This window comes from Atractosteus spatula, chromosome 1, assembly GCF_055471065.1.
Source record: "Atractosteus spatula isolate fAtrSpa1 chromosome 1, fAtrSpa1.hap1, whole genome shotgun sequence".
Lineage (NCBI taxonomy): Eukaryota > Metazoa > Chordata > Actinopteri > Semionotiformes > Lepisosteidae > Atractosteus > Atractosteus spatula.
In genome coordinates this window covers 77,559,327-77,575,631 of record NC_142706.1, presented here as the reverse complement: position 1 = coordinate 77,575,631, position 16,305 = coordinate 77,559,327, and the positions used below count along the sequence as shown (strand labels likewise).

The window sequence follows — 16,305 nt, the reverse complement described above, 5'->3', positions numbered from 1 at the left end:
ACATTTTCTACATGCATTCAAATTAGTTTAACCTTATATAAATTGAGATTACTTTTAAGAACAACATACAAATAGGAACTTTATAATAATAAAGTTGGCAATGAATTACTGCCTTGCGGCACTGGAGCCCTTGACTCAGTTCTGGTCCTGAGGTGCTCTCTCTGTGTGGAGTTTGTATGTTCTCCCTGTGTTCGCCTGTGTCCCCTGTGGGTGTTTTGGGTCCTTCCGCTGTCCAAAGACATACTGGTAGGTTAATTGGCTTCTGGGACAAAATGGCCCTGATGTGAGTGTGTTTTTGGGTCTATGCGTTTGTTTGTGTGTGACCTGTGATGAACTGGCATCCCATCCAGGACATAAACCCCGCCTTGTGCCTGTTCCTGGTGATAGTAGGCTCCAGCTCCGCCATGGTAACCCTGAACTCCTCCGAAAGACACTCACATTTGCAAAGACTAAATTTTGTTTTTCAAAACATTTACTGTACAGAAGCTAAACAATGAAGTAGGTACAGTATTATGAAGGGAATTATTTTTAAAGAAGTACTGTACCTTGCAGAAGTCATTGGAGCATTAGAAACTGAGCTGTGTGAGTATCACAGAATCTGCTCCCTGCTGTCCACCATCCAAGATTGTTTTATGTTTAGTGAGAAACTGTGCTTTACAGAAGTTCACAGTGGTGTGGTGCGGGGCTGAGTTCACGTGCGCAGTCTACACAGTGACAGAGGAGCCCAGATTCCCCACCAGGAGAATTTCAAAACCTTATTTCACAAGAGTCATTCACATCTGCCACTGACACAAAAATTGCAAGAATGAAATTACAGGAGACATTAAATATTTTGATTTAAAAATTTGAGAAGCTACAGTAGAAGCAAAACCGTCTATTATCTGTTTCTGGTGGGAATTAAGGAAAAAGAAAAACAAAATGAAATGGAATACCATCCAACAGTCAGTTCGCTTATTACATATTATAATAATATAGAGTGGAAGCTTATCACTGGAATCCTTCAGCTCTGGTCTAGTCTGTTCATTTGTTATGTTACTGCAAACAGTGCATCTAAGCAACAACCAACAGCAAGTTTCTTTGATTCTTATTGTTGCTGCTGCTTCATTGACTTCTGAAGGAGCTGCAACTGGTTTTATTTCTGTTAATGTACAAGTTACAGTAAACATTCTTCTTTTAAGTATTGTTAAGCACAAAATTAAACTTTTGAGAAATACATGCTGTCTTATTTTTAACATTTTTGATGGAGCAGCAGGAAGCTCATGCCTAAAGACCAATGAATCAATTACACATTCCTGTACTTCTCTCTCTACACTGAACTGCATAAATATGTATTGCATATGTGAAATTAAATTTGTAATGTTTGTATGAATGAAACTTGTATTTCAGATCAAAATAATATGTGGCATTTTTATGTGGCAATATTTCTGGGTTTTATTTTGCAAAAGTGTTTAGCTGTTTGAACAATAAATTGCTGTTTTAACAATAAATTGCATTTTTCTGTCTCCCCATTTCAGATGAACACTAGTTTTGGGACAATTTACTAGCAATTTTTGATGTGCTTCTTGAGATAGAAGTTATAAACCAAGATGGAAATGAACACAGAGAGTCAGTCTATGATTGAATTCTGAAAATTTCTATTGGATCCATTGCAATGAGATTCAACAATATGGTATGTCATGAAAAAGAAAGAAACTACTAGAGAAGTAAAATATCAGCACAGACCAAAGCATCCAAGAAATATGAGAACAGTTAATAACTAAAGAGATTACAGGTGATTTCCAGGTGCAACTCAATTCACTTGGTGCAGAAAACTTCAACAGAAGTTCAAGGGATACTCTGCAAGATGCAAACTTCTTATTAGCCCTAAAGCCAGAAATGGCAGATGAGAAATTGCACAGAAATGCAAAGATGATCCACAATAGTTTTGTGGACAGATACAGTATAAAGGTATGGTGACAGAAGTGATGGAAAGTGGGGAACTGCACATGATACTAAGCAGACCCCTCATCTGTGGAGCACGGTGGAGGCACTCTCATGGGCACAAGGGCTTGCATGGCTGCTGCTGGAGCTGCCTCACTGCTCTTTACTGATGAGGCAAGTGATGATGGCAGCAGCGCAATGAATTCACGAGTATGCCCATGCCAAACATGCCACCAAACTCATTAGGGAGCAGTTCAGCAGCAAGAAGAAGTGGAAACTAGCCTAACACTGCCAGCAGTCAATGTAATAGTAATAATGATGGATTTTTTATTATTTTTTTATCTTTTTGGAAGGCAACAAAAACCATTCCACGTCCTGTCTTCATAGAAATTAATGCAAGTTTTTTTTTATATTTGTTGAATCATTCTCCATTTTTTTTTCCAAGGTACAGTACAGTATATATATTGGTAGAATCCTGAAAAGAGAAAGTTCCATCCAAGGTCTGCTACAGCCTGAAGAACAGCCTTTTGAAGCTTTGTTGTTTTTTTTCTATTTTTGGTTTGGGTATTTCTTTCTGCATGGTTTTGGTTTGTGTATACTGAAAAGGACATATAAAAATCTGAAGACTTGATGCCCAAGGGATACCCTTGAATTCAAGAGCCTAGCCAGGCCTGTACAGTGTATACTTTCCAAGATGATTCAAGATTATTAAGGATACATCCATTCTAGGCAGACACATTGACCTTGGTTGCCTTTGGGAGTCTGGTCTAATTAAAACTTGACAAAGTATATCAAAGGACCACAGGTCACAGATTAAGGGTTGTGCAACCAGATACTAACTTTACACTCATTTAATTTATGTTAATTTGTCCCAAAAGGTAGGCTGACCTGAAATTGTGAGGGGGAGGAAATTGAACACTAAAACAGAGAAATAAAAGATGGAATTCTTTACTTTTGGCTGAAAAAAAATACAACAGAAGACAGCAAAAAAGAAAGACATCACTTCACTGTCCCAATACTTAGGCTTTTTACAGTAACTTCAAAAACAACATTCACAGCCAGAAAGTGTTCCATCAACCCGGTCAGGTGAAGGAAGACACAGACAAGTGGAGCAAAACCATTGTGAAGCACGATTCCAAGACCAGGTTCATTGAGGCTGCTCTGCTGTGAACCAAGTACTAAAAACAACAGATGTTTTCACACCGTGGCAGAGACCAGAACATTGTATCTACTGTACTGCCACCCTCTCCAAACTGGTCATAGATGCAATGATAAATGGAGCAGAATGGACAATTCTAAACACTGGACCTTAATTAGTTGACTTACCATATACTGTAAAGGACATTGATGTTTCCATGTATTGGCCTAAGGGAAACACGGGAGACAGGGATCGTCTGTCACAGACAGAGAGCAGACTGACTAGCAGGTGAGGACTGAAAGGAAAATGAACCAGCCTTTTGCAGCGTCTCTGTGACCAAACGGATTCTTATTTACATACGATGAACAACAATGGGACAACTCATGAAGTGCTCGATCAGTTAGAGGAAGAAAGGGCTGCAAATGTTTCAACTAGTAAGAGACAGGATCAATCCATCCCAGAAACTAGGACAACAAGGCAAAAGACATTATCCAAAGGTTTGTGGGAGTCTGGAACCCGACTGTTGGTGAAGCCCAGAAGTGGCTGGATGAAGTCTTTGCCCACAGCTGCTGCTAACTACCAAATGAACTGGGTGGACCTGAGGGCTTCCTGTTGTTTGTAACTTTTCTTATGATGTTGTGCTTAAAGATAGAGAAGGAAGGCACCGGAGAATTGAACATGCCACGCAACAGTTCTGCTCACCAATGTAAATCCCCACAGGAAAAGGAAGGGAACATGAAACACATCCTTTTGCAAAGCTGGGAGTACAGCACATGAGTAGAAACCCTTCTTTCTCAATAGAATATTCTATTGATTCTTCAACACTCTCACTTGAATGTATCCATCTTCACAAAGCAGACCTGAGGGCTGAGATCAGCTCCGATGGCAGGGGGAGTGCTCGTGTCCGAAGCTGCTGTTCAACGCAGCCTGGCAGTGCCCATTTCTGTGACTGACAGCAGGTCAGCTGAGTGTTGCATGCGGGGACTGCAGCTGATGGGGCTGCCAGGGCTCTCACCCTGTAAAGATGCTTGTTGGAGAGCAGATTTAACCGTGTTGTCACTGGATTTCCCCGTTCCAGTCCAGGCTACATGTCCTGCTGCGAGCAGCACTCTCTAAGTGGCAGACAACCAACGTGACTGCAGCAGTGGGCACTGGGGACTTGAATGAGATGAGATATGGATGGCTTTCACATTAAAAGCAAACCAAGCGTGGCTCTCATGCCTCTATGCAATGGCCAAAGAGGCAAAGATGATTTAATCAGTGATCGATCATTACAAATTAAGTAGGTGTAAAATGAAAAATCACCCTAAGTGATTAATTAATTACATATTTCTGATGTAATTAACTATGTCTTAATGCAGAATGTCCTTTGAAACTCATGAAATGTACTTTAAGTCACAGTGTGCTCATGACCTATTCCCTGCCCGTTCCTCATGAAGTGCTCATGAACAGTCACCTACTGTATTGTAAACTGTTGTAACAGACGTCATTACAGGTTCCTCTGCACCAGCAGCTGGCAAGCAGTGGCCACCGTATTCACCAGTGCGGGTATTCAGAATTCTCACAGGCAAAGGCAACTCCGCAGAATGAACAGCGAAACATGAACTGGGGACCACAAGTGGAAACTGCAGGGAAGTACATTTAAAACTGAGAACAAGAGATATTTCTTTACCCAAAGAGTTGAAGGAGGGTGAAACAGGCTGTCCAGCCATGTTGTTAAAGCTGATATCCTGGTTTGATACCCTGAATAAGGTCACTGGATCGATAAACTACCGTCAAATGGGCTAGACGAGCTGAATGGCCTCCTCTCTGATGTTCTTATTTTCACAGTTTACAGCCCAGCAAATACTGTAGATGAGGGAGAACACAAGACGGTTCATAGATCCGACTCGGAAGAGGCGGAACAGAATCTCTCACAGGCAGAGCAAACCTTCACATCTTCTACCGCACTGGCCTATTTAAACAAATAATGTGACTACAGTTAAAAAAACGTGGTGGAAATACAAGCAACAACACAAATTGAGTATCAGCTCATTCTTAGTATGCAGATATTAAGAGCTGCAAAATTATCATTATTCTGGAGGCCCGGAGCTGACTGACTTTCCTCATCTCCAGCCCTAGGCTTCTAGGTAACAGAATGTTGAACAATCCCGCCTGACTTGGAACAGCATCTCCTGTGTCTCCTCTCCTCCACCATCTAGCACGCTTTACTGGAAGTGAAATCCGAGCCTGCGTGGCGAAAAGTCAGCTTTTCAAAGCGAAATCAGACATCAGCAGTTTAAAGCACGAATTACTTTGAAACGTATTTTCGGAGGGGATCTAATGTCGCTCTCGCGGTCCCACCGGCACCGTGCGCACCGGGACTCTGTGAGCCCTGTGAAAGAACTTTACATTTTAAATTTACAAGCACTCGGTGGCATTCCGTCACCGCATCGCTAACAAAATAAATTAATAAATGACTAATAACAAGTAAATTCATGATGTGCGACTTTTTGCTGTCGAAATCCCAGCATTTTGCCCCAGAAACAGCTGTATAAAAGCTTAATGGGACCGAGACGATTTTTGTCTCGGGCAGTGCAATTATCTATACTATAGTTATAATAATACAGATTGATTTTCACCGGCCGCTGAGCCTCGGAGACACCTGCACGTCTTGCGATGAGTGTACAGAAGGCTCTTCGATCTGCAGCCCCAGATCAGAAATTAAGGCACAGAAGCAGCGCATCTCAATCACACGTGCGCGGGACAGAACACGCGTGCCTTTATACACGCCGCTCACGCGCGTATGAATACCTTCTGGTCCACACAATCCACACTCGAGTACCCCCAAGACAAAAGCGAGTGGAATCACATTGCAAAACGTGTGCAATTATTATTATTATTATTATTATTATTATTATAGCGCCTCTTGATGGAATATCAATAGCGTTACCAAGCAAATTGATTTTAAAACGTAGCTGTTACAATTACAGTGTAACAAATCGATTACTGTAAAGACTTCCACTTCGTGGGAACCTGATACGTTCTCTGTCCTGGGAGATATGCAGTAGATTTGATAAATGATGAACATATCTTGCCTCCAGGCGATGCATACTGTACACGCACACCGAGAACTAGGAAAAGACAAATGTTTGTTTTACTGACTTATGATTTATATTTTATTTTGCGTTTTCCTAACGGTATTCAAATTTAGAACGTTAAACAGCTTTAGCCCATACAGTAGCTGTGATTTATTTGAAATCAAACTTAATTTATAGATTTATTATTTAAACTGTCATACAACCGTGATATTTTGTATTTGTTTTAGATTAATTTAGCTCGATATCAATACTTCATTAATCACCGAAAACCAGCTCCAGCCCTAGAGATCCACTGACGCGCAGGTTCTAACACGTACAGTATCTTCTAGTCACTAACAACAGGAAAGGAAAATAAACGTTTATTTTGACTGCCTGAGCCGATGATTACTACAGTTCACTAATTGAACTTGTAATAAAACCCAGGAATTCCCTGTCCTCAATGAATGAGTTGTACCAACACCTAAATTAAAATAAATAACCAATCTTGCGTCTATTTCAACGAGTTATTATTGTTTGAAAGCCGCTCAGATTGCCCCCTTCACAGCTCTGTTTTGCGCGCTTCAGACTACCGGCTGTCAGGAACTGCTCGGTTTGCGGAGCGGACAGGTGTGCGCAGTGTTCTGGTGGCAAGAAACGGAAAACCGAAGAGTATAAGCATCACCAAAATTTAATTTATCATTTGAACCCCACTTAAATGTATGCTTTATCGGCTTTATCACGGTACTTTAACCATGAGAAAAGTCCAGTATCTCGAATGCGCGGTACGACATCGGGAGGACAGCAATCCACTCAAGCTTCGTTTCACATTTTCACAACTCATCATACGGATTTGCTAAACAGAATCCAGAAGACAAAAAAATCAACTGACTCCGGGCTTCTTATTTCACCCAAAGTGCTGAAAGGACAAAGTAAGATTAACCCCGTATTTAATTCACGCCAACACGGCGACAGGACATACAAATCAAGTTTTCAACAGGACTACTCACCGATGAAAGCCAGCAGAAAAAGATAAATTCCCACAACGTCCATCCTGCCTTGCGAAAAATTCCTTTTAAAAATCCCAGGCGACTTTATGAATAGGTATATGTATTGATTTTTGGATTGTATTTTTAAGACTGCCAAATGCAAATCTTAATGTACTGCATGAGATCAGAATTGTGTTTCCTGAAATACGCCGACCCAACTCCCGAAGATCTGGATAGAGCAAGAATGTCTGAAGAACATAACCTCCCGTAACCAGTGAAGTCTTAGGAGACTTTTTTATAAAGATAATCCTCAGTAGAAAATCAGTTTTCCTCTGAACAGCAACAGAGAAATTGCAGATACGCAAATATCAGAAAAAAAGGGAAAAAGAAAAAGACGACAAAAACAATGTAGGAAAGCAAAATGCAATAACAGTTTTGATTAAAAAAACTTATTTTATATTATGGAATCCAAAGATGCCGTCCGCAGCTTTGGGATTGTCGCAGTTTAACATCCATCTAATGAATGAGAATAGATCCCCTGTTTGTCCTCAGTCTGCCGGAGTTCTTGGACTTCTATAGCTCTCCTATATCTGGTGATATCGGAAGCAAAGAAGAAGACGAGGCATCTTCACTTGTGTCCAGGCTGCTCTGAACGTACAGAGAGCCGACTCGGCTTTCTTAATCCCGACTACACTGATAGGAGACGCTGTTTAGAGCGCGCAAGAGAGAGAGGGAACTGGTGCCGGCAGGAGGAGAGAGAGAGAGGGGAGGGAGGACGGGACGGGGGTGATCGGGGAATGCTCAGGACTCAATTAAACATGAGTACGGTCACATCCTAACCTTAAAAAGACGGCCTTGTTCGCTGAAATCCTGAAAACAAAAACACTCCTTCTGTGTAAATGTTCTAGAAGACAGCGAGGAGATAGCACTGCAGAGTGAACCGGCTGGGAGATCTATGGGGACGAAATTAAAGTGACCAACTGACCCGAGAATACCCAGCACTTTTCAGAAAATATGTCTAATATTGGGATGGGTAGAAGTGTCAGGGCTGAGACCTCTGTCATTGCATGTTGGTGTTTCCTTTCTTCTTACTGCAGTGAATACTCTACCCTTAAAATACAACCAGAACCTCAGTTATGGTAATGCAGCCATTCTCCAAAAATGTACAGGTACAGTATTCTTGAACACTGGCAATTCTCACTTGACTGTTTTCAGAAATTCCTGGAGCACTATCACTCTGAAACACAGTAATCACCAGCTTTCATCTCAGCAAAGGTGTACTGCTGAATTTACAGATCAATGTCTATCAATTTAAAGGCTGTTTGCACAAAATCCTGTACAGTTTTAAAGTGTCTCAGTGAACCCAGTCACATGGTCACCCTTGTAACAATGGCAGCATGTAAAGTAGGGAGGAGAAGACTTATTTTCCCTCACTTGCTGTAACAGATTCCAGCTCCTTCTATCCAGTATAACATATGCTGTATACTGGATATGTCCTGGATAAAGGTTATGAATAAGACCATTCAGCCCATCCAGTCTGTTTGGAATATTGATGAATATTGTCTTGTGAAAAAATGTGCAAAGTTTCATTTGCAAAGCAACAAACAGCTTCTTGGGACAACTGTTCTCATCAACAGAACAGAATCTGTAAGCTCTGTGTTATTAATGAATTTTTTAGACACTTGATTCTAAAGCAACTTACAATTGCACCCACTTACACAGCTGGGTCTTTTACTGGTGCAATTCAGCTGAAGTCGTTCACTCAACAATGTAATGAATCTAACAGCAGTGTCTCATCTATGAAAAGCAACTTGCTACTTGTCCCTGTGATATTATAATTGAGGTCACTACTGGTAAAGATGGGACATACATTAGATCAACCTGTAACCTACGAGCTTCGTCCCAGAGCTCAGCACCCAGCTGACCACACTGCCAGCAGTGGACCAGTCTACCGGCTGACCACACTGCCAGCACTGGTCCAGTCCACTGGCTGACCACACTGCCAGCACTGCACCAGTCCACCGGCTGACCACACTGCCAACATTTCGCCAGTCCACCGGCTGACCACACTGCTCCATTTGCCATCACTCTCAAGACCCGGAGGTCCCTGATCTCAAACACATTGTCCATTTGGAAGGAAGTTTGTAACATTATATTTTGTTTTATAGCTTTTTTTCTGTTTTATTTAGCTTTTTATTCTTTGAACATACAGTACTGCTTTAACATCTGAATAAAAAAAACATCAACAAATCAGACTCTACTGTATTGAAATTCTATAATGTCCTCAAGGCATCAGGGCACATCAATAGAAGTACCATTGGACTGATTGATTTTTAATGAGATGCTCTGAACAATAACCACAAAAGATCAATTATTTAGGCATCTGTTATAAAAACTAATTTTGAGACTATCAGAAATCGTCAATTTGGACTGTCGACCAGGAAAAGGCATACTGGAAAACTTTAATATAGTCATCATATTACAGAGATGTGATGTTTTAGTCCACATCTTGTACTGTATATAAACTGGCAATTGTGCTATGCAGCTTGTTAGTGGACTGCTTGTTAGTGGAGAAATGCGTTCAGAGGTAAAGTTATGAATGAGAAACTAGCTTGTATTCTCTTGACAATAATATTCTACATAATAAAATTCTCTTCTGTGAAATTATTCATCTCATTCATTTCTTTTAGTCTCAAGCAAGGACAAACAATTCAATAAAATGGTGCCCCTGTCTAAGCAAACTCTGCAGTGGAATTGGAAGACAGTCCCTGTTTCCCAGACTGTTCCTGGAGCCAAGGCTACGTCAGATCTGGTCAGCACTGGCGGCAGAGGAACTCCATGTCAGCCCAGCAGCGGCACTGAAGAAGTGATGAAGGTCTCTGATAGACAGTGGGCTTCCATGACAAGGAAAGCTGGATGCAAGAAAGCCTTGTTCAGACCTTCTCATCTATATGTTTCCTCTTGTATAAACAGCATTTGTGCATCTGAGGGAAAGGTGAATAATAACATTCTTCACAGAAACACTGTGTACAATACAATGCCACTCTTACGAAGTGAAAACCAACAACAAAAATACCATGGCACTTGATAAGCAGTATTATTATTTGTAACAATGGCTGCAAATTTCTTTTTTTTTTAGAAGTTACAGAAACTGTCAAATTAACAAACTTTGACTGACTGCTTCCATATGGTGTTTCATTTTTATATCAAATGCAGGTTAAATGCTGTGAATGTTGTAGAAATCTGACTCTGGCTGGGGTTCATTACTCTTGACCTGACTTGAGTGCACTTCAAACTGAATCAAAGTGACACCTGCTGGATGTGAACATCTCAGAAATATCTAATAGTCAGAGATCACATCATCAGGAATAGCCACTGTGCCATAAGTGGAAGTATGTACTATGATTCTAATAGGATTGGTAATGGTCACTCATAAATACCCATTCATGGTAATAACATAGGGGACTCAGACTGTGAAATGCTCTTAACACTGTTGAAATTGAGGACACTCTGGGGGATGCACCATGTGTGTGTCTTCTCCCAGTGCTCTCTGGAAATTGTTTTGTGACAATTCTTTGTCACAGATTAAATCTCAAACCTTCACTGAACCGCGATGTGACTCCTTGCATCCCTGCCATATAGTCCATTGATAATAATGACTCCTTGTATTTATATGTTTTTTTATACCAAAATACTTTATCCATAGCAGGCAGTCCCACTTGGGTGACACTGCCATTCTAACCAACAGCTCCATGACCCAGCAGACCAGGTGGAGGAGTGCAAAACTGCTTTACCAGCTGAGTAATGTTGAAGTGGGATGTTTTCTGGACAGTGCAGAGTTATGTTAACCCAAAGTCTAAACCAGCAAGATGATAAATTAATCCCTTAACTCCAGAAATTTAGAGCTCAGTTAGAATGGAAACCTGCAGAAATAGTTTCCCCAGGCACACAGTCCAGAACCACTGATACTTGGCCAAAAAGACATATCTGGGATTTTTAAGAGTAACCAAAAAGAAAAATTCCGTGATGCAGATCTCTTAAACAACAACAAAAAACAGCTCCCAGTGATTAAAACAGAATGTAGTCCCAAAAATGTAGTGCCAAGTGCCAAAAATTGAGCTTTTTATCTTGATGACCACTTTTTTATCTGTCTGACTCAAAAAAAAATTTCTAGAGAAGAATTAAGATAGTGTTTTCATACATAAGTTCAAGAGGAAGTTGAATGTTAACCCCTCTCTTCCACATAAATTCTCACTTGCACACGCTCTTTGACCACATCTTTTTTACACACCTCCTCCACCCCTTCTTCACCCTTACAGCAGCCTCCCTGGCTCATTCCTCACAAGTGAGTGGGGTAGTCAGCTCCTCCTCCAGGCTATTCAATGCCAAATAGTAAACACATTATCTTTACATATAGGAACAAGTAAGAGGTTTATTCTATGCTGAAAAGAGAAGAAAGAAAACACAACATTTCGGCCATGGAGCCTTCTTCAGGTGTGAGGGATATACATATATATCATTTTTAATTATGAGTGTAGTGTTTCATAGCCGTTCAGGGACGCCAAATATGTAATCATAGTGGCTCTCTGAAGGCACCAGTTCTGTAGGGTTTGGGCATTTACTGAGACAATTATTAATTGTAGCAGTAAATCACAAAGTTGATTCTTTTGATGGCTTTAGAATCCAACCATGCGACATAACTCAAACAACGCGCATACACAGGTACTAATACACGAGGATACATTTATTAATACATAGAATATGCATATAAACCTAACAGATCTTATCGAGAGGGTTATCAGAATACAAAAGGTATATATTCAATCAGTTACGAAGTGTTACACATATCAAGAGGACATACGTTCAGTATATCATTCATTAAGACCGTTTCGTAAATGAACTTGGTTACAACTTCTACATTAGATACTCAAAACAAGTACATAACTCTTAGGAATTAAATTGATATCAACTGGATGGGATAACAATTGAATTCTCGAGCTGTAATGCATTGAAGTTGAATACTCATCCAATCTCTGGGGATTCAGATCTCCTGCGGGCACAAAGAAACAGTTGCAGGCTGTTGCTGTCCAATCCGCGCTCTCTGGCTCCGTGCCAGGCTGTGCTGTGCGGCTTGCGACGGTGCGCTGCTGATGCTCACTGACCGGCTAGTTAGTGTTGGCTTTAACTAGCAAAGTTTGTGCACAGGAGAAAAGATGACTGTGGATCCCAGCAAGTCAGGAAGAGGACCGGTTCGTTCCTGATGAAGAGCTAGTTCTGAATAGTGATTCAGCTGTCCACAGTTCTGACCTGTTCACGAGGCCTGCTGCTGGTTACTCTCTGGCAACCTCCACTCTAGACTCTTAGAACAAAGGAAAGTTCTGGCACTCGGACACACTGGCCGTTCCGTGGTTGTCCGGGCTGAGTCTCGGGATGGTCAGGAGGCGCGCTGCGAGAATGTCCTGCCCTTGGGAGCCTTCTGCTCCTGGGCCGTCCTGCCCTGGAATTCTCCTTTGAATTCCCTTTAGAACAGTCCACAGAATCCTCTCCAGAATCTTACTGAATCTCCCGAATCTGAATCTTGTTGAATCTGAATCTCCCAGGCTCTCTATGTTGCCTGTTTTTACCTGGAGGAACTTCAGCTCGTTGATTGGCTGAAAGTTCCATGGGCATCAGAGTCCCACGTGGGTTACTCAGCCCTACCAGTCCCTGATTGGTTGATCAAGGTGAGATATGAGTCACTTAGTCCTGACACTTAGTAATGCAGTCCAGATGTCCATCCGGCACTCCCTAGACAGATAGGCGCCAATGGATGACCATTGATCATGATAGCCAGACTTAGCTAAGCACATCCCCCTTTGGGAGCTGTCCTAGGAAACCTTAAATCACCCTGCACTAATGGTCTCTCTGTGGCTGCTCCACAGAGATGAACAGAGAAATGGGGCCTCATTTGGGAAGCTCAGAAACACTTAATTCTGCCTTATTATTAAGCCTCGCCGCTACATGAGAATACATGAACATGTATTGGAGTTCAGTTCTGTCTTGTTTCTTCATTGGATATTCACTGGGTCATAACTGAAATAGGGAAAAGAGGTGAAATATAATTACACAAAATTGAGAGTCCTTAGTCATAGCAGTAGCCCATGAGGATGCTTTGTGACTTTCAGAAATATAGTGATGCAAGAGGTGTTTTACGGCCTATTTTGCTCTATTTTCAAACTGAAGAATGAGGAATGCTCTGCCATTACAGTTTGTGCAGGTGGTCTTGTGATACTTTCCTGGACTTAAGATACAAAACTAAAAACTTGCTAATTGGATTGCACCTAGAAATATTGAAATATTTTAATTATCGTAACTACTGACCTCTTATTTGTTCAAACACATATTATATTAATTGTATTAAACAAGCTTATCTGAGCCCAGCCTCAGTGTGCCTTGTCATATCTGAAAATAATATTTTTGCTGTGCAGAGATCGTAGGGCTCCAGGGGCTAAAATGTACAGTATGTAGAGGAAGTAATTCAAATACTGGAGAGGTGACAGATGAAAAAAGGGAAGAAAGGTTGGAGAGCTGTGAATAAACAATAACAATAACAGTCAATCATATTAGTGCAAAATATAGTGCACATTTGTTCTAGAATAGCCCCTTCTTAATGGATTTCAAACATTTTTAAACTGCTGCAATGAGAGGGAGAAGCAATAGATTAATCCTTATTAAAACCCAAAGTATGACTGTGGCTGGGTTGTATATTGCAGGCAGAAACACCTTCATCATCTGTGATGCTTATTTGTGTCCTGCTGTGTAGTCACAGGACTCACAGGAGCAGAGCATCTGCCCAGCTCAAGGTGGGTACTTCAGGTGCAACGTACTTTCAGTAACTGTGCAGTCTCTCCACTCCTTATCCAGATCAGGCTGGGTGGCAGCATGGCTGCAATAACACTTGATACAGCCCTATGAAGATACAGCCCTAATGAGCGTGACTGCAATTCAAGTTTCCAATACCTTCAGCACACAGGTACTGCATTTACACTCACTTACCCTTATTTATGACTAAACAGCCCTTAATTCACGATGTACTAGTGAGCATGGTCGTGGGGTATCAGAAATTCCCACCATGTGTGGATTTTCCTCCTGCTGCAGAGGCCTGTTGACATACAGGTATTTCTGGTACCATGCCTGAACAAGGTTAGTTCTGAACCTCAGAAACCGGAACAGAACCAGTAGCAGTTCTAAGTTCCATTTTACTATGGAAAGACCAAGAGCAAAATCCCCAAACTGAAACTTGGAATCAATTATCCTGTGATTAAGATCTTGATTAGTCTTTCTTATATTTTTTTCTGCTATATTAAAGCATTGTGTTAATGTAAATTGTAACTTCCAATTAATCTGTAAACAGTATAGATACAGTATGGGGAATCCAGTGTGTGAACAGGGAGGCACAGTGTATCAGTAGAGGTGTGGAGGGAAATCATGAATAGTGTGGAATAAGGAATAATGGCTGTGATATCAATGTGCTAACTGCAGCTGAATATTGAACATATGTTGGTTCTTCATGGTTACTGTATATTGAACTCTTGCAGAAGAGACTTCTATGAAAATTGAGAAATTCCTTTACTGGGTGAGTCACCAAAACACAGAAGAACAACCCTCCTTTGAGACATCTCCTGCTTTAATGGGAGGTCTCAAAATAAGGACGTGGGGTTAACATTCAGTCAAATATTCTTCTGTGTAAAAAGAAAGCATCTGGATTTTTTCCATTTAATAACACTCTGCTGTACTATGGATACTGGAGCCATCAGCATGGCCAAGAGTTGGGAGAGCAGTTGACAACAGATATCAGCAGAGACAGGGCAAGACAGAAGATTAAGCTGCTTTCTTCTTCCCATTCATGGGTACAATGTCCTGACAGGCTCAGGGTAATGTTATGTTTTCTCAGTCCATCCTCAACGTGACTTAGCTAGAAGCATAATGATTAGCCCTGAATATTCTCACATTTCACTTTGAATGGGTCAGGTTTTTGTAATGATATGACCAACATCTGTGGTCTGTAGAGCAACAGGATGGAACAGACAAGTTAAAGATGATGTTTTGACTTTATTCTGCAGTGACAGTTTCACAATTTGAGACATTTCACTAGTTTTAAAAGTTGGTACAGTATATAGTTGTGGAGTTACTAAAGCTAGAGACAGACCTTTATTTTCCTTGAAAAAGGTATCTTTAAAAACCACTTTAGAGTGAAATCAGAATCACATTGCTTTTATTCTTGTCAACACTTCACAAATGAGGTGGAGCACTAGTCAGCATTGCACTGGAACCCTGGGTTCAAATTCTGGGATGCTGTCTGTGTGGACTTTGCATGTAGTTTCTGTGTTGAAGTTCCTCTGGGTAGTCCTGTTTCCCCACATAGTCCAAAGACATGCTGGCAGGTTAATTGGCTTCTGGGAAATATGTGCCCTGCAGTGGACTGGTGTCTCATGCAGTGTGTACCCTGCCCTGACCTGTTGTTTGTAGGGATAGGCTCCAGCTCCCCCGTAGCCCTGTACTGGATAAAGAAGTTAGAAAATGGGTGGACTTCATAACAGAATACACTGAGCATGCTTGCTGTCAATTAAAAGAACAAATCAAACTAACAGCATCAATGGGTTTGAAAGAAAAGCTTTCAGTTTTGCGACCTGGCTGTATTTTACTGCAATGTTTTAGGTACTAACGTTTCTAGAAGCAGTGTAATTATAAATTATTCATTGTCAATATATAGTAACATAAAACATGACGAGGAAGCAATATTTCAGAGTTTTTCTGAACACAAATATATTTCAATTTTTATTTTTTAAATTTTGATTTTTCAAACCTTTTCGTCTCAGGGTACACTATACACTTTTCTTATTTTTCAATAAGTAAGTACTGACTGTTTAATAATAAATACAAATAGAAATGCAAAACAGATTTTGAATAAAACATTTCCAAGACACACAGAAATGATTTTCCTCCCCATTCTCAGAGCACGCACTGTTGGTCAGTTTCAGTTGCCCCCACACACTTGAGGAACAAATTAAACAAAGACATGGTGCACAGTAATACACTTCTAGCAGCAGTAGGTCAAATTGCTCTTGAAAGGAGAAGAGTGTTGTGCATTTTAAAAATAGATTCTAGTCTCTTAGGCCTTGACATGAGCAAAACTTCAGCTCTAACAACCCAAACTTCTTTG

At 40.8% G+C, this 16,305-nt stretch overlaps 1 protein-coding gene across 1 annotated transcript in view; it reads right to left on the bottom strand.

The window, feature by feature from the left end:
- The window catches only part of gfra4a (GDNF family receptor alpha 4a), a 123,295-nt gene extending 115,534 nt beyond the window's left edge, over positions 1–7,761 (bottom strand). Inside the window, exon 1 of the mRNA XM_088909205.1 lies at positions 7,125–7,761. Coding sequence (XP_088765331.1) covers positions 7,125–7,167 — 43 coding nt within the window. The 5' untranslated portion in view covers positions 7,168–7,761. The remainder of the gene's footprint in view (positions 1–7,124) is intronic.
- Between the last annotated feature and the right edge of the window lie 8,544 nt (positions 7,762–16,305).